This window comes from Astyanax mexicanus, chromosome 5 (genome assembly GCF_023375975.1).
Source record: "Astyanax mexicanus isolate ESR-SI-001 chromosome 5, AstMex3_surface, whole genome shotgun sequence".
In the NCBI taxonomy this organism is placed as follows: Eukaryota; Metazoa; Chordata; class Actinopteri; order Characiformes; family Acestrorhamphidae; genus Astyanax; species Astyanax mexicanus.
In genome coordinates, this window is record NC_064412.1 from 6,180,030 (window position 1) to 6,199,380 (window position 19,351).

The following is a 19,351-nucleotide window of genomic DNA, read 5'->3' on the forward strand; positions in this document are numbered from 1 at the left end:
TTTTTTTTACTATCTGGTTCAGAGGGCTCACATACTAGAGGGAGCCCAACCATTACATTGTGTTTGCATACACCATCACTGTGTAGCCTTTCCCCCTATCTGGTTGCATGTATTTAAGTTCTAATTAATGATTATAATAATTATTATTTTTAAGTGCAGAGGAGAGCATCTCCAAAAAATCAGGCAGGTCTTGTGTAGAGTTCCCATTATGCAGTGAACCAATGACGGGCTGGTAGGTGCCAAAGGCTCATTGATGTGATCCACAGATCCACATAGGCTTTGCCTTACAACTTACAGGGCATAAAATATCTGCTGCTTACGTTTTTATGCCAGTTAAAAGAGGATGCCTTCAGCGGTTTTGTGGAATCCATGCCAGAGATTCATTAATTGGTCAGAGCTTTGGAGTTTTGTTCTGACTAAGGGGGGCTATAAAATATTTAATGTAAGGTTTTAATATTATGGCTGTTCAGGTTTGCAGGCAGGAAGCTTTCTTCTGAAATCGAGAGCTTGACAGCTTAATGCTAGAGGGGGGCTTCATACCCGTCTAGCTGATGCTCGAATATGGGAATTGTTACGTATGTTTCTCGCAGACGTACTGTTAGCTGTCTAGCCTCCAGTTGCTTAGAATTTATGGCTTTGATTAAAGAGTGCATGCTTCAGTTACTACTGTTATTAGCTGTGATGCATTCACAGAGAGAACTGGACTGTAAACCACTTAGTGGGCCCTATCTTACATCCTGCACAAGGCGAGTTGCGATGCTATTTCACACCCTGTGGCATTAAAAAAGAGTTTGAGTTGAGGAATAAATCTACACTGTTGGATGTGGTGGTCTGGAAGTGAGGTGTGTCCGAAGGAAAATATCTGGGGTGTTGCTATATATATATATATATATATATATTGGTGGTAAAACAGGAGCGCCACTGACTGATTAAAACCCTGACAACAGTCAATCGTCAGAGTCCATTCCTATAGGTGATCCCAGTGCTCGTACACTCCCACTCATTAAACACACACATGCACACACACACTGAACGAGCAGGTCAGTATCCTCTGCTCAGACACATAAAGCGATGCGTTGATAAGATATGAACGCGCCAAAGTCAGAGCTCACCTGACCCTTAAAAGTGATTAATTGTGATTAATTAAGAGAATTAGTACATGCCTTTTTCGAGCCACACAGGGCAATTTTTTTGCACCCTCACGATACCAAAGACACACTGACACACCCTAAATCCAGCTGCATGATCCATAATTGATCGGTGCACTATTAATCACTAAAATAGGGTTTTGAGGGTTCTGGTCATGGTAAAGATACTCTATTGACTGAAGGTTGGGTAGTCTGAGGTCCTAAAAACACTGTCAGTTTCAATGCTACTTTGTTGTTTAAAATCTAATTATGTACATATCAACTATTGCACTTTCTACCAGACATTTTCCACATATTTTATATAGGCCTCTTCTTAAAATATAACGTTCTGTCAGCTTTACAGGCAAGTCCAGGTTCTTGCAGATATAAAAACATCCAGAAGGTTTAATGACAGAGATAGTTGATAGTACAGTGGAGTGTAGCATACAGTCAGGAGCAACCAGATGGTGAAGACATGGACTAGGCTAAAACGAAAGCAAATGTAACTAAAGAATAGTCAGAATTAGATGATTCGTAAACCTAGCAACCAGAACCAGAAGGATAAAAACAAGAAAGTAGCCAAAATAACCAAACAGACAAGAATCATTTAATTAACAGACAGACAGACAGACAGACAGATAGATAGATAGATAGACAATAATAGGGGTCATACAGTATAATTGAAAAGAAAAGGCAGTAAGAAAATGTATACTATTATAATATATATACAAGAATATACAAATACAAACCATACAAAAAAACTGTGCAAAGTATGAAGGTAACCTGAACATAAATAGGAAGTAGTACAGTAGTATAAAAATAAATAAGGGAAAAGGGAAAAGCAGGTATCAGCATATACAACTATACTGAAGAATAAAAATGTGTGCAAGTATTTTATTTAGTAGAATATAAAAAATCCAGAAATGCAAATGTACAGGATGTACAGGATGTAATATGCAAAGACAAGTTGGCAATACTTTGCAATACAATTCGCTTTGGACAAAAGCGTCTGCCAAATGTAATGTAATGTAAACAAGTATATTGGCACACAATGATTATTAGTCATATAAACAGAAGTACTATTAACATTTATTAATATGTTTATTATCATATGTAATTACAATTCCATGCAGTAAATTAGCTTAAGGTACAAGTTGTCATTTTTTTTCTTTTAACTATGAAAAGTAGCTTTTTCTAACTACAAAATGTATTTTTCACACATGGCTTGTTAACATTTAAAATGCAAATGTAAAAACATTAATGCAACTACCTGCCTTACCACCTAAATTAATGCTGTTGTCAGAGAAGTCTGTGCATATCTGATTATGAATGGGCATTTTATGCCTTTTTAGTATTTGTTTTTGCTTCGCCTCATTTCAGAATAATAAATGAATAATGTAGAGGGACCGTGCAAGGGTTTATTACTGTTTCCCACCTTCTAAGACGGATGTCTCTTGGTCTAGTGGTCGGCAAGCTCCATCACGTTATGCCTCTGTGTGCTTTCCTGCAGTGCCGTGTCCCTGTCATTTGTCTTGCGTGGCATCCTTTGCTAGCCTGAAGCTCCTGATGCTGCTCCTTTATTTTTGCTCCCATTGTTTATATGCAAAGCCGTCCATTTAGTTATTAAAAAAGAGCCTTCCTGAGGACGTGCCGGGGCTGCGAGGCTTCAGCCAAATATATTTCTCTGTGCCTTCGCTGTATTATCGATTCAAACGCATGGATGTGGGGCTTCTGGTAAATATTAATGAGTTTTTTTCTCCAGCTGGGTCTCTCTCATCTCTCCAGCAGTACGGACACTGGGGTATCACTGGACCATGCTGATACTTACAAAGCAACCCTGTTTTGTTTTAAAGGTCCCCATCGCATCAATCTTTCACTGTTCGCATCACAGGTACCTCTGCCTGGTGTGTGAGTTGAGTTCTGATGTGCTCTTGCAGGGACTCCTGAGCGCCTAGCTGCAGATCATGAAGTGGAACCTGTTCAAGAAGAAGCCTGAGGCCATGGTGGGCCCCGAGCCCACCGGCCTGGGAGGCACCCACCCGCCCAGCACCATGACCATGGCTCCTGCCCCTGCTGTCTCCACCACCGAGACCAACGCCACTGAGACTGGAGGGTCTTCTATGGACGACATCTTTGAGAAGATCAGGAACAAGTTCCTCAATGAGATCGAGACAATTCCATGTAAGTTCTGTCATAAAGGGTTGTTGCACAGTGGGTCGATGACTATATTTACTTAACCCTTGTGTGGTGTTCGGGTCTGTGGGACCTGTTTTCATTTTTCATCAAATGATACTAAACTCATTGGCATTGGCTCATTTGTTTTGTGAAAAACATATATCAAAACACATTTTCGATAAACACACACTGTACACCCCTCCCCCCCCCAACCATTTATATTACATACACTATGTTTGGCCAGGGGCTAATAAACATTGCTTCATTTGTAAATTTGAAACTAAACAAATTTTCTACTCATATCTTGAGTTTAATTAATTTTCTTTTACATTTTATAAAAAAACTAATAAAAAAAAGAGTAGCACTTTTTGAAAGAAATGTAACATAAGAAAGGTAAAGGGCAAATATTAACCATGTGAGCTGTTTATATTGCTTGCAATTTAGGTAATGCAAGCATGTGTAAAGCATTTTAATGTAAAATTGCTTAATTTTGCTGAATTAAATACAAGTAACAAAGTAAACAAGTAACAAAATTATGAACACCACACAAGGGTTAATTTCAATCAATTAATCAATCAATCAGTCTTTATTTTCACTTGGTAATACACTCTTAGTGGTTACGCTCATTTTCAATGCAGCCAAGCATTTACAACGTAAAGGGAATGAAAAATAAACTAAAAATAAAATCAAGTATGTAAAAAAAAAAAAAAAAAGCAATGTAGGGTCATTGTCTTGCTGCATGGCCCACCTTCTCTTAAGATTCACTTCATAGACAGAAAAAACATTCACAAACTATTCACAAACAAGCACCCCCGTATGTCTAATCGAAGCTAAGCTAAGAAGCTAAGAATCATTTATTGCCTGCAGCATTAAATGTATGTGTAGATGGTTTAAGACAGAGTCATGTGGACAATTCTAACCAACTTCATTCTGTGGCATATTCCCAGTACACAAGTGGCAGTGTGGATTGAGGAATGATAAAATAAAGGTTAAATACACTCCCAACTTCAAAAATACCACCAGAAATGTTCCATCTGTCTCGCACTCCAACATACAGCTCTGAAAAAAAGTAAGAGACCACTTCAATTTCTGAATCAGTTTCTCTGATTTTGCTATTTATAGGTTTATGTTTGTGTAAAATGAGCATTGTTGTTTTATTCTATAAACTACAGACAACATTTCTCCCAAATTCCAAATAAAAATGGTCATTTAGAGCACTTATTTGCAGAAAATGAGAGGGTTGAAATAACAAAAAAAGACGCAGAGCTTTCAGACCTCAAAAAAAGCAAAAAAAAAGTTCAGAAATCAATATTTGGTGGAATAACCCTGGTTTTTAATCACAGTTTTCATGCATCTTGGCATGCATCTTGGCGTCTTACACACTGCTTTTGAATAACTTTGTGCCTTTACTCCTGGTGCAAAAATTCAGGCAGTTCAGTTTGGTGGTTTGATGGCTTGTGATCATCCATCTTCCTCTTGATTATATTCCAGAGGTTTTCAATTTGGTAAAATCAAAGAAACTCATCATTTTTAAGTGGTCTCTTATTTTTTACAAATAGACAGAACCAAGAGCCTACAGAAGGTGCATGCAGTACAGAAATACCTGCAGTACTAACTGCAGTTGTCTCACTGTAGACCTTTTCATACTGCAGAGTTTAACTACAATAAGCATGATGAGTCTATTAAATAAAAATGAGCTAAAAATTACGGACGTGTATTTTTAGTTCCCAGAAATCATTAGACTTTCTCTGAAGGCCTAGAATGCCCTGAGGGTTCCTCATTTGTAATAAGTCAGTAATAAAACTGCACTTTATAGGGATATTTTACATGAACAGATATTAAACGCAGTTACTTTTTTTTGTTCTCTTATTATTGAGCCTTTTTTTTATGTAAAGGGGTTTTAATAACGATGATGTGGGAAAATCCTTACTTACTGGATTATTTGTTCATTTTTACCCAATCTATTGTTCTAATACGTTATTTTATACATGCTCTCTCTCCTAAACTCTCTCTCTCACTCTCGTATACATCACAGTGCCTCCCTGGGCTCTGATCGCCATCGCTGTGGTGGCCGCCCTCCTCATCCTCACCTGCTGCTTCTGCATCATCAAGAAGTGCTGCTGCAAGAAGAAGAAGAACAAGAAAGGCAAGAAGGGCAAGGACGGCTTCAACATGAAGAACATGCAGGGCGGAGATGTACGTAAAAAACGGAAAGAAGGTTCCAGGAACGCGTAAACCGAATACGTAATACAGTAAATTTGTAAATCTAGAGCTGCAGTATGATGTTCTATACAGAATAACTCCTTTATTTGAGTGTGTTTGCGCTGTAGTGCACTGTTTCCTCCACAGTGCATTACAGTTAATGCCACAAATTCAAAATCAATCCGGCCTGTGACTCTTCCCACATTAAGGGAAGTGTCTCATGAAGTGATGTGAAGTGAAGTGGCAATCCAGAAGATTTAGAAATACTGCTGACTCTTCAGAACCTGAGAGCAGAAGCGTGTGGACGAGGAGAGTCCATCTGGTCTGTTTTTCTTTTTGGTGTAATTTTATTTCCAGTGTTTGTGAGTAATGTGAGTGCTGTATCTCATTGTGCTCTCTAATGAGAAAAGACATGCTAGCAGATAGGCAACTATTCACCAGAAGGTGCAAATTCTGGTACGTTTTTATAGGGGGGAAAAATCATGGGTGTAGTCTATATTGTAAATATGTAAATTAGTGCATCTCAAAAAAATTATTGAAAATAATATCATTGAAATATTACTTTATTTTTTAGCAAATCAGTTCAAAATGTGAATCTCATATATTATATAGATGTATTAAACACACAGAGTGATCTATTTTAAGCAAAGAAAACCCAAAATTTAGTGTCTCTGAAAATACTATATATTATTTAAGACCAATTGATATATTTGAAAGTGCTGCTGGAAAATGAAATCCGCATCTTCATAAAAGTTAGCAGTCAGCAGAGGGAAATATGAAGTGCTGTAAGATTTTGTGGGAAAACAAAACTGCACTGACTTTAGACTTGATAATAAAACACAGTGGATCAACACCAGCAGATGACATGTCTCTCCAAACCATCACTGATTGGTGGAAACTTCACACTAGACCTCAAGCAGTTTGGACTGTGTGTCTCTCCACTCTTCCTCCAGACTCTGATCTCTTGATTTACAGATGAAATGTAAAATTTACTGATGATCAGTGATGGTTTGGAGAGACATGTCATCTGCTGGTGTTGATCCACTGTGTTTTATTATCAAGTCTAAAGTCAGTGCAGTTTTGCAGTTTATGCTGAGATGCTGATTTTTTGGTTTTCATTGGCTGTAAGCCATAATCATCTTAAGCGTGATCACCTTTGGTCTTTAGTTCAATCACTTTGACAGCCCAACATTGTGTAAATGAGGTCCTACAACCAGTGGCCCTATCTTTTCTGAAGGCACACGTCACCCAACTAACTATTCCAACAGAACAATGCTTGTTTATATACTGCTTTTCAGCTGTAAAGCTCTGAAGAGCTCAATAAACATGCTCAAGAGTTGCATACATGCAGAGGAACAAGTACAACATTCTGGAATGATCATCTCAGTCCCCAGACCTGAATAATATTGTAAATGTGTGGTGTGATTTAAAGTAACCCATCAAACCTGACTGAAGTGGAGATGTTTTGTAAGGAAGAATGGTCCAAAATACCTTCAACCAGAAGCCAGACTCTCATTGGAGGCTATAGAAAGAATTTAGAGGCTGTTTTTTTCTGAAGAAAAGGAGGATGTACTAAATATTGATGTCATTTTTCTGTTCGGGTGCCAAATTCCCTAATTTATGCACCTGCCTAATGTAGTTTAATTAATTATTGCACACTTTCTGTAAATCCTATAAACTTCATTTCACTTCTGAAATATCACTGTGTTCATCTGCTATATGATACATTTAACTAAATTGCTGATTAGGGGTGGGCAATATTATATCGTATACAATATATCGTGACACAGAAATATCATGATATTAAAAATCCATATTGTGATAATAGGGCTGTTCTGTCTTAAAAGTAGTCTATTATTTACTGTGAAGCTTTAGGTGTATTTATTGTATATTTGTTTTAGTTCGCAGTTTATATGCATGAAAATATTCTGCAATATTTTTTGCTGCATTATATTATTTTATGCTATATTATTTATTTTGCCACATTATGATTATACTGTTATACTATTATACTATATTCCTGAAATTAATTAATTATTTTTCTGTTTTCCTATATCGCCAATTATATCGTTATCGCAAAAATACCCTGAAATATCGTGATATTATTTTAGAGCCATATCGCCCACCCCTAATGATGATCCAAAGAACCAATGATTTATAAAGGAAAATCATGACAATTATCAGGGTGATCAAACTTTTTCATACCACTGTACCGTATATGGTTATATACTGTACCAGTGGAGCATGTACAGTAGACTACACCCCTGAGCAAATCCTCCTTCGTCTCACTGGTGTGTCTTTTTTCTCAGAGTGGTGGTGTTCATGGTGTTGATAGCTCTCTCTCTCTCTCTTTGCTGTCTCTCGTTCTCTCCCTGCTGTGTCTCCTGAGTTCACCCTCTCCCTCTCTCTCTGCTCTCCCTCCTTCCCCTCCTTCTTTGTGGTTTTGTGTGTTTTTGCGCCGCACTTCTCGGCGCTTCTCCTTCTTGGGCGGCGCTACGGTAGGTGAACGGACGAACGGCACACAGCTCCTTGGCCGCCGAGTGCTAATGCAGGGTTGCAGGGTTTGGCGGAATGACCATTGTAACTTCCTTGTTTTTTTTTTTTTTGTTACTTTTCTCTGGTGGTTTAAAAACCAACCAATCAAAACAATCGAAAAAAAAAAACACAGGAAAGTTACAATGCAGATGATTACGTGGACAAACCAGTAACAATCAACCTCTTTACCCATTAAACCTTGCGTTGTTTTGGGATGCGAATGGAACGATTAACTCACTAACAGATACTGACCTAAGTCCTGATCCTTTAGTCAGTGGCAACCCATAATACTCACAGTAAATGCATGTGTTAAAGGGCATAGCTGCTTTTATATGGCAAAAACACCTCTAGAATAAAAGGCCAATAAGGTTTCTTCAAAGCTAAGAAAGTCAAGTAGGGGAAGACTACTTGAGACACAATTACGTATATGACAATACTCAATCTTAATGAGGAACATTAGCATACCCTATGCTGTGCCCTTTAATTTGCTGCTATTTAGGGAGATTATTAGGAATGGGCTTGAGACTGACAATTTCTTTGGTGGCACTCCTAACAAAAACAGAAAGGGTACACCACACCGTGTTAAACAGCTCACTTTCATTCACATTACCGTTATAATAACTCAGTGGAACCGGAAAAAAATGAGCTGAATGAAAAATGGGATTCTGATGAAGAGCTCATGTCGGCAAAGCTATTTTACGCCTAAAATCCCAGAGGATTTATGCTTCACAGTACCTTTCCTATTAATTACACTCCGCACAGGAACGCTTTTCCAGGAATAAGTCTAATAATAATGTTCATATTATTTCATATTCATAAAAAAATAATTTGTGTTCTTAAATGTGTAGTTTTATATGTTCCATCTGCTTTCATCATTTTATTTAGTTATATTCTGTCAGGGTGAGGTGCAGGGAAGACATGGAGGCAGACGTAAATGCAGGTAGGGCGAAATAAATAATTTATTAAATAAATGACAAATAAACAAAGAAACAAGGAACGAGTAACACGAAACAAAGATACACAAATAACCAATAACCAAAACAAACCAGAGACCATGAACTAAACCAACTAGAGATAAAGATAATAAATAAACAGTGAATATATACAAGGGAATAACTAATAACTGAAACGAGAGAAAACAAAACAAAGAAATGAACGAGGGACTGGAAAATAACAAGAGATCAATGAGAAATAAACAAGAAAGGATAAACTGGAAAAAACAAAAATAATAAACAAAGAACAAAGGACAAGGGCAAGAGGTTAGTGCAAAGACCGACTAAAACAAGGTGCCACAGGAAGACTATATATAAGAACAGGAAACACTGAACACCTGGGGAGACAGGTAACGAGGGGCGGAGTTACAAATGAGACACGTGGTGGAAAACTACTGAGACAGGAGACACAGAGGAGCAGGGGTCACGTGGGGCACACACAGGCACGAGGACAGACAGGAACAGGGAGAGGATGTGACATATTCAGTTTTTTCCTCCATGTTTCATGGATTTTACTGATATCTTTAGTCATTTATATAAGCTGTAAAATGCAGCATAAAAGGCTAAATTACACACATCTGCATCCACATATCTAATATAGTAAATCTCAAGAAAATGATTAATACTTTTTAAAAGGAATATTTGAAAACTTGTCAAGAATTAGCCAAGAGTCACAATAAAGAACAATCCTTTAAATGTTAAAGGACCAGACAGTGTGGAGACAAGCACAGATAACAGTAAAAGCCTTTATTTAAAAGGGCAGATCCAAAAAGGGAATTGCCGTCAAGTTTAGCAACAGAAGACAGAAGTACAAAAGATGGAATATATAAGGAGTAGTCAGACAGGTGAGGGTCAGACACAGGAGCAAAAGCGCAAAAAGGGGGCAAGGCAAAATAGTAAATTAAATAGGATTAGTACACGACAATTGAAAACACTTTGTATGTTGGAAGTACCGCAAATACTCAGTAAAGGACATTTGACAATAAATGGGTATATTAAATATATTCTGTGTATACTACAGAGAGTAGGTGAAAACAATTAGAAATCAGGTGACTGTGATCGGGGTAGTTACACGTTATTGGTGGTGCTTAACAGTCAAATGTTCATTGCTATCTTGGCAGTAAACACATGTATATCCTCACTTGTTGCATGTTTTAAGCTGCACAAGGTGTACTTTTCCCGTCGTTATGATAGCAAAGACACACTGATACACCCTAAATCAAACAGCACGGTGCATGGTTGAACGGCTAGCCTACAGATTGCTGAAAATGGTGCCCCATGTTATGATGTATGTTTCTTGCAAAACTTTAAGGAATCTGGCTTACAGATATTAAAAAATCTGTTTTTTTTTATTTTAGGTATTATAATAATATAATAATAACAACAAATACATAATAATTAATTTAGTGTAATGATTCCCTGCAGTTTCTTGTACAGTATAGAAGATACTAGTGAATTACTGCTCACTTCAACAAGACCTAGATTAAGCCTCAGATTTGAACAAAATATTCTTCTGCATCAGTCTAGATATTATTCTTTAGAAACGTTCTGTAGATAAAATAGAAATAAAATAGAAATTCAGCATTTTAAAGTCCAGAAATAGCCCCAAACAGCACAAAGGGATCTATTACTCCTTAAATCATTTTTGCTCAGTAGTTTCCCCCCTGAGAATTTCTGAATAGCAGAAAAATAGATCATGCTGACGTGAACATGAGCCCACAACATGCAGCCGGACAGCACTTAGTCCCACACGGCAGTTCTGAACTGCAGGATTCATGATTAATATTATTAATATCTTGAAAACAGGAGTGGATTTCAAAGCTAGAAGTGAAAAACAATTCAGCAGTGCAGCTTGGGCTCCCCTGGTCACTCCGGAGGGATGGAGAGAAAACAGTGTGTAAATGATGCTGTAGAAACATTGCGATTAAAGGAACAGCGTGACGACTTTACTTTATTATTTCAAACAACATAATCCAGCTGAATACAGTGAAGACAGCAGCTGTCTTATGTTTATTAATAAAAATACCAAAGTACTGTGTGAAAAGTATCAACACCCATTATTCTGTAGATATAAGTAGAGATACTAGGGTTTAAATACTTGTGTAGAATCAACTCAAGCTTTTTAAAGTGTTAAAAAGTACTGGTTTCAAAGCTACTTAAAGTATAAAAGTAAAGGTAATGTAAAATAGGGTAAAGAATTACACTAATAACAAAAGCTTTGGCAATGAGTTATATAGTGCAAATAAACATTACTAATTTAATAATATATTTTGTTAAAGTTCAATTAGATATTGTATCCTATATTGCGTTTCTCTTAAACATTTCGAGGTTTGGGCATTTTTTTAGTTATATCACCCAGCCCTATTCTCTCCCAAATATACTTTTCTCTCCCCAAACTTTCCATATTTATGTGCTTAATAACATAAGTAATGTTAATACAAATAATACAATAACATAATGCTATTGGCCTTAATATTATTAGATTATTTGAAAGCCTAATAATATCTGAACATGTGGAAATTAGTTCCTTTAAAATACCTTAAACTTTAAGAATCGTTGAGCTCATATTAGTTTGGTATTAGTTACTAAATAATTCATATTTACTGCTGAATTATTCATATTAACTACTTAATAATAAATCTCAGGATTAATAAATATAATTAGACCGCAGTTAGTTCCGACCCTGCAATTTGATTGGCTGAGAGGCGTTCTATGAGTGCCATTATCAGCCGGTAATGCACTGCTGTAACTGAAGCTCTTCTTGTATTACTCCACCACATACTGTACAGGTAACCTAGCAATGAAGCAGCGCTTACAAACCAAACAGTGCAGCTACAAACAGAGCAGTAATGGAGCTATTTTAACTGGCAGAGTTTTTATAACCAAACAGATCCTATTTTCTCCTTCTCTTTAACTCTAAATCTTTCAATAAACAAAGATACTGGAACTGTGGTATAATCGCAATAATACACTTGATGTTTGTGCTATAACATGTAATATTGGTACTACAGTGCCATTTTTAGACGTTATAGCACTCATTCTCATGTATTATTGCATAAATGACTAATACTTAGGGCCCGATTTTAGCGATCATTCCCTTTAAGAGGCAGATGAGCTCTGACTTTGGCGCGTTTGTATCTTAACAGCACAGCACTTTAGTACAAAGATACACCAGCAGCTTTTTTTTAAAGGAAGAGTAATGTTATTTTATTCTTTATTCTGTTTATTGTTGAGTTAAAAGTCAGGTTTATGCTCTGCACCTATAGGAATGGACTAACTGTTTGATTGACTGTTGTCTAGGTTCATTTCAGTCAGTGGAGCACCTATGTTTTCTGCTGTCAAAATGTATAGAAACACGCTAGATATTTACCTGAACACACCTTACTTTTAATCAATATTTAAATGGTTTTAATGGTTGAGGGGGTGTAAGATAGCAAAGAGCACCGTGACACTGAAGAGTATCTGTCAGAATTAATTAAACACCAGCTACCTCTAGTACAAACATCTGGATTCCACTCGATTTCCACTGAACATCCAACAAGATTACATTACAAAAGTGTCACCAAAAGAAACTGTGAGCTCAAGCAATTTGCAACATCCAGCCTTGAATGACTGCACTGGTGAGAGGCTGCTCTGACAGTCTGCATATGAACAGAACAGGCCAGGTAGGATCATCTACACTCTAATGCACCGAGAGGCTAACCAGAGCCCTGAGCTTGTGGCATGCTGCAGACAGGAGCCTTCACGAGCCCTCACCTTAAACCATCCGCTAATATCACCCTCACACGCTTCATCCTACAGAAACTGCAGGACGACGACGACGAGGAGGACGGAGAAACGGGTCTGACGGAGGAGGAGAAAGAGGAAGAGGAAAAGGAGGAAGAGAAACTGGGAAAACTGCAGTACTCTTTGGATTACGACTTCCAGGACAATAAGGTGCCTAATACATTAATTTATCTCTTTCTTCATGCCTGTTTTCACTTCTAATTAGTTTTGGCAATCGATTTAAATAGTTAAATGCAATAATCACAACAATATTCTGTAATTAATTACTACTGAAGGCACGTTTTGCCATTCTAAGATGTAGGTGTACACTGTAAGCCCGGATAAGTTGAATTTACTTTAAAAAATTGAGCAAACTGGTCACTTTAAAGTTAAGTTAAGTAATTAAAACTAAAGGGGAAGTTGATTTTACTTTTTTAATTTTGTTATATGTTAGACTGGATGAGTTTACTTAACTTTTTTAAGGCAACTGGTTTGCTCAATTTTTTTTAAATAAAGAGGAATGAAAACTTGAGTTCACATAAATTAAAACATCAAGTTTTTACTATCATCACTTAATTAACAAAGACTTGGATTTTTATCAATATGAATTACAAGCATCCGAAACTGTAGGCAAAATTTAGTCCCAGAATTTAGAAATCACACTGCACATGTGTAAAAATATACCAACAAAATCCATTGCACCACATTGTGACAGTGATACTGACTGTTCAGTTTGGTCCATTCAGAGTTAGTTCTTTTGGTACAGTCTTTGTGTTTATAAACATATTCTATTCATATAAATATATATGTTTTAGGTTTTATTGTACCCCAAATATACATTAGAATTAATTCCCATATATTTACAGCATTATGATTTAAGTGACTGAAAAACTTTATTACAAAAATGTTGTATTTTTGTATTTTACACTTCACTTTATGTCTCTTCTACTGGTTCTTATTTTCCATCCATCTCTGTTCTCAGTTGACAGTGGGGATCTTGCAGTGTGCTGACCTGATTTCTATGGACTCTGGAGGAACTTCAGACCCTTATGTCAAAGTCTTCCTTCTTCCTGACAAGAAGAAAAAGTATGACACCAAGGTGCACAAAAAGACACTGAACCCAGTATTCAATGAGACCTTCGTCTTCAAGGTACGTTTATATCAAATCCTTTATATCAATCCTTATCTTCCTTTCTTATAGTAAAGTTAGAAAAGCTGATATACTCTATAAGAGCTATGGCAAAAAAAGAACTGGCAATGGTGCTTCTGTGGCATTACTCAAGAAACCTTTTGTTGTATGATGTTTGATGCACATCTCATTTGTTCTGTTGACTGGACAAATGCATTCAGTTTATTATATGAGGAGCTATTATTGGTTCTGGACACTTCCAAATGATACATTAATTTGATTACATTAATGAAAGTATAAAAAAGCTGTATACTTAACCTCTTAAAATACCATGTCCCATATACAGGCAACAGGTGTATGCTGTACCATTTTTTCTGCAGTAAAATAACTTATTTACACTCATTTACAAATTTGAGGGCTTTGAAATCTCCTACAGGACACTTGGAGAAGCTTCCTGTTTTCTCTCTACTCCACTTAATAATTCCAGATCAGTAACAGGAATCAATCCAAATTTTGCAAGTTTGAAAACAGACGTAAAAACTAGACAAACATAACAAAACTAAAGGTTTAGAGGAAATGAACTGTTTGATTTGTATTCAGGATTTGTTTGGATTTTTAAATTAATTTTAGAAAAGAGCCAATTTTATGATTTTATTCATTATATTTTGACATTAGCAGATTTACCTACATATTTTTTATATTTTCTATTACAATTACAATTCTGATTTTCACTAATGTTCCTTAATCGAACATGAAAGCTTTTTATGTGATGTTTGAACAGAAATCCTCAAGATTTAGTGGTGTAATATCAAGCAGACAAAAATCCTGACCTGTTAAGGGGTTAAGGAAAGGTAGGCTTGTCTCAGACCGCCTTCATTAAGCTTACAATTAGAGTAACTAAGCAATGAGTTTTTTTTCTACTGGATGCTTAGTTTATGCTTAATTTAGGTATAATTCCCAACAGTAAAATCACATTTCAATTTGGCTTTTTTATTTATTTATTTTAAATAATTTTACTTCTATTTGTTTCCCATTTCCTCCCCAATTTACACAGCCAACTACCCAAACACCAGATGTGGAAAAAGTACTGAAAATTTGTAATTAAGTAAAAGTACCTTTACTTTGCTAAAATTCTACTTAAGTAAAAGTAAAAGTACCCATCTAAAAATCTACTCGAGTAAAAGTTAAAAAGTACTCCATTTAAAATGTACTTTGAGGAAAAGTTACATAGTTACTTTTAATTATTTGATGTAAAAAAGTAAAACAAATCAAAAATTAAATCGTTTTTTAATGAACTATTATTCCACATAATAATTTGGACCTTTCAGGCAGTATTTGTTCAGACCACCCCATAAAACATTTGAACAAGAACAAGTGGCATAGGATTCTATGATCCATTTTTTTTCTTTACTGTTAAAAAATTATTTTCATATAGGTGACTATAAACTGTATTTTTATAGTTTTACAGGCAATTGTTTTTTTCCCCAGCATTTTATTTTGTACTCAGTAATGGGGAGTTTTCCAATGTAGCAAAGTAAATTACTTGTGTTAAAATGTACTTGAGTAAAAGTAAAATGACCTATTTTAAAAACTACTTAAAAAATTATAAATTACTCATAAAATCTACTCAATTACAGTAATTTGAGTAAATGTAATTAATTACTTTCCACCTCTGCCAACCACTTATTAGGACTCCCTCTATCACTAGTGATGCCCCAAAACAAAGAGGCTAAAGACTAGAACATGCCTCCTCCGATACATGTGAAGTCAGACTCCGCCTCTTTTCAAACTGCTGCTGATGCAGCATTACCGAGTAGCATCACAGCGCTAACGCTCGGAGGAAAGCGCAGCAACTCGGTTCCGAAACATCAGCTTACAAATGCCTTGTGCTGATCAACATCACCCTAGGAGTGATGAGGGAAAGAGCACCATCTACTCACCCAGAGAGAGCAAGGCCAAATGTGCTCTCTCAGGGCTCCGGTAGCTGATGGCAAGCTACATGAACAGGATTTGAACCGGGCAATCTCCTGATCATAGTGGCAGCACATTGCCCACTGTACCACTCAGAGCCCCAATAATAATTTCTTTCTATATATGTAATCCTGCCCTCTTACAATACGGCTGGATTTAGACACTGGAGATGGAAATACGGCGTAAGGGTGAAAAATGTGGTGTTTTTTTTTTTTTTTAGAGACGTTATGCTGCCCATGCTTTTCTTCAGTCATTGATTTAAACACAGTCTCTGGTGGTTAAGATGAGCCTAAGGAAACAACTACTGAAGTATATGGTTGTGGTGCGATTAATAAGCTCCTCTGAGACGTTATAAATCACTTTATGCTTTTTATTCAGGTGCCAGTTGGAGTAAGCATGACTCATCAGAAAATTTCATGCTACAGTACACATTTAGTAGATGTATTAAATACTATATATTGTGCTTTTTAAACATTCAAACTGGTCAAATGTTTCCAAAAAAAGATGCTCAGTCACTGACATTTCAGTTCTGCTGGTATTTGATGCTGATGCTGTGTCTGAAGTGAATTTGAGTTTCCTGCAGTCACTAATAGGCCTCTGGTGGTCGGCCTTCCAGCCGCAGCTCGAACTCTCTCGAACCGTCCTGCTGCAGGAGAAGTGATCTAGGACAGGACCAATTCCCCATCTTCTAAAGCAATCTGTCCTACAGTGAGGAAGGCCAACTGTATGTTTTAAAATAGGACAGCACTGCATCCATTAATGAAATAAAGACCGAGAACGAGCGAGGGAGAAAAGCGAGGGCGTCTTGTGAGAAAAACACATACAGCAATTGGCTTCATTTTATACCTGTCAGCAAAACACGGCGTATTCATTTTCTTTGATGTTCTTTCGCTAATGATCTTGGAGAAAGCACAGCTTATGCCTTCCTTATTTCACTGTTGGAGGATGAATTAAAATATGCTTTACCATATTGGGAGGGTTTGGGGAGTACTTAGTGTTTAGAATATACAGTATATTATATAAGTAGGTATATATATAAGTAGGTCCTTGTTTTATGGACTTTGGCTCTATCCTATTTCACTATTTGCCCCAAGTTTGTGTTTATGCCTAGAAGTAGGGTGTCCTGATTATATTGTTAAGACTACTCTCCCCTCCATCACGGACATTTACACCACCCGCAGCATCCGCAAAGCAACCAGCATTGTGAATGACCCCACCCATCCCTCACACGAACTGTTCTCCCTCCTGCCTTCGGGAAGAAGGTACCGCAGCATCCGGTCCAGCACGACCAGATTCTGCAACAGCTTCTACCCCCAAGCCATCAGACTCCTTAACTGCAGAGACTGAACTGATGGTTTTTCTGTACATGCACATACACTCTTACCCCACTTACCCCAGAAAATGGAAAGCACTAAAAACCCTACTACCTCACTGGACTCTATTGCACACTGTGTAATAGAGTAATTACTACCTCACCTGGTCCTTTTTGCACACTGCAAAATTTGCACACTGTCTTGTTATTTATTATTCTTTGTCTGTATGGTGTTGTATTGTCTGTCTGCACTTTTGTACTGTTGCACTTATTGTTCTGTCTACACTGTGTTTATGTGCACCATGGTCCTTGGAGGAACGTTGTTTCGTTTCACTGTGTACTCTGTATATAGCTGAAATGACAATAAAAACCACTTTGACTTTTTGACTTGACTTTGACTTTTGACTACATTTTGACCTTGTATTGGGTTTCTGAAGGGTTGTCCCACTTCTTACGTGGAGAGTTTCAACCACTTTCCCTTGTAACTCTTATGTTTCAAGGATGACACTCGTAAGGTCCAGTCCCAATCCACCTCTTATGTCCTTATCACTTAGCCCTACCCCTCTGTTTTGCATGTGCAGGTCTAGGGGTAGGGTGTTCCAAATCATAGTTAGAGTTGAGGGGGTAGGTTAGGGGACGTTTTAGGGCTACATGACCCTTTAAACTTTATTTATTTACATTTTTTCCTATTTTCTCCCAATTTAGCAAGGCCAATTGCCACAACACAGTAAGGGTGAACACTAGCACATGCCTTCTCTCATACACATGTGAAGTCAGACTCCGCCTTTTTTTGAACTGCTGCTGATGCAGCATTGCCGAGTAGCATCACAGCGCTAACACTTGGAGGAAAGCGCAGTGACTCGGTTCTGATACATCAGCTCACAGATGCAGCCTTGTGGAGTGGTGAGAGGAAAAAGCGCCATTTATTGTACCCACCCAGAGAGCGCAAGATCAATTGTGCTCTCTCGGGGCTCCTGCAGCTGATAGCAAGTAGCATGACCGGGATTCGACTCAAACGCTTGATCATAGTGGCAGTGCTTTAGACCGCTGGACCACTCGGTGCCCTGTCCATTAGCCGCTAACTGCTAGTCAAGACCTGATGAATTAGAAGGAAAACATGCCGACACCCCTGTTCCTTACTAGTGTTGCTTATTGCACGTTAAAATCTGGTGCACCTTATGTATTAAAATAGATCGGAAAATAGACGTTTATTGATATTGTGCCTTATAGTGCGAAAAATACGATAGATTTAGTACACAGGAAATCTGGCAGTGTTAAATCAACACTGTTAGTGTTAAATTAACACTGAGAGTGTAAAGTTTAACACTAATAAGTGTTAATTTAACACTAACAGTGTTGATTTAACACTACCAAATTTCCTGTGTAGGTTTAATAGTAGACTATGGTGGTTTAAACCAGCGGGATACAAACAACTGTGCTATGAACACGGTATCTTAATAATTTTTTGGTTAAGTTGTTTTTGCTTGATTTCTATTTTAGATCCCCTACCAGGAGCTGGGAGGGAAGACTCTGGTCATGTCAGTGTATGACTACGATCGCTTCTCAAAACACGACATCATTGGTGAGGTTAAGCTGCCCATGAACACAGTGGACCTGGGGCAGCCCATCGAGGAGTGGAAGGACCTGGAAAGTGCTGAGAAAGAAGAGGTGAGCAGTCTGACCTTCTTTTCTTTATAATTCATAGAAATGTAACAAACAAATATAAAAAAATATATCAGAAATTAATTTGAAATTCTAGAAAATCTTTAATTGGCATTGAATAGAGCATTTAATTGGCATCAGGTGATGGTTGTTAAAACCTGAGAAGTGTCTGTTTAGGAACAATGGTTCTTAATAGCACTATAGCACCTTTTATACAGTAGGGTCTGTGCATTTGTCTAAAGCAGCGTTTCTCGAAGTGTGGTTGTTGCAGGGGGGTGCAAGGAATCAGAAGAAATTAACATTTTCTAAGCCTGTCTTTTTAATGCCTGTCTGTTTTGCCAATAAAAGGGGTAAGGGAGCAACGGGCATTAGCCTGGATGTTTAAATGTTGGCGGAACAATGTAAACAGTACAACAGGGTGATTCCACACTAACAGAGAGACAAAAGACAGAGGTGTGTATAATGTTATGGTTACAAAATG

The 19,351-nt window shown here is 37.2% G+C and overlaps 1 protein-coding gene and 1 long non-coding RNA gene across 4 annotated transcripts in view; both read left to right on the forward strand.

Moving 5' to 3' along the window:
• Positions 1–19,351, forward strand: part of LOC103026829 (synaptotagmin-2) — a 94,399-nt gene that overhangs the window by 61,852 nt on the left and 13,196 nt on the right. For 2 of the 3 annotated variants that reach the window (XM_049479493.1, XM_049479494.1), the window contains exons 2-6: positions 3,065–3,308; positions 5,338–5,498; positions 12,833–12,967; positions 13,779–13,946; positions 18,709–18,876. In XM_049479493.1, coding sequence (XP_049335450.1) covers positions 3,092–3,308; positions 5,338–5,498; positions 12,833–12,967; positions 13,779–13,946; positions 18,709–18,876 — 849 coding nt within the window. In that variant the 5' untranslated portion in view covers positions 3,065–3,091. The remainder of the gene's footprint in view (positions 1–3,064; positions 3,309–5,337; positions 5,499–12,832; positions 12,968–13,778; positions 13,947–18,708; positions 18,877–19,351) is intronic. The other variant, XM_049479495.1, reaches the window with a different exon arrangement.
• Positions 1–19,351, forward strand: part of LOC125802218 (uncharacterized) — a 59,181-nt gene that overhangs the window by 26,634 nt on the left and 13,196 nt on the right. The gene's annotated exons all lie outside the window — the stretch shown is intronic.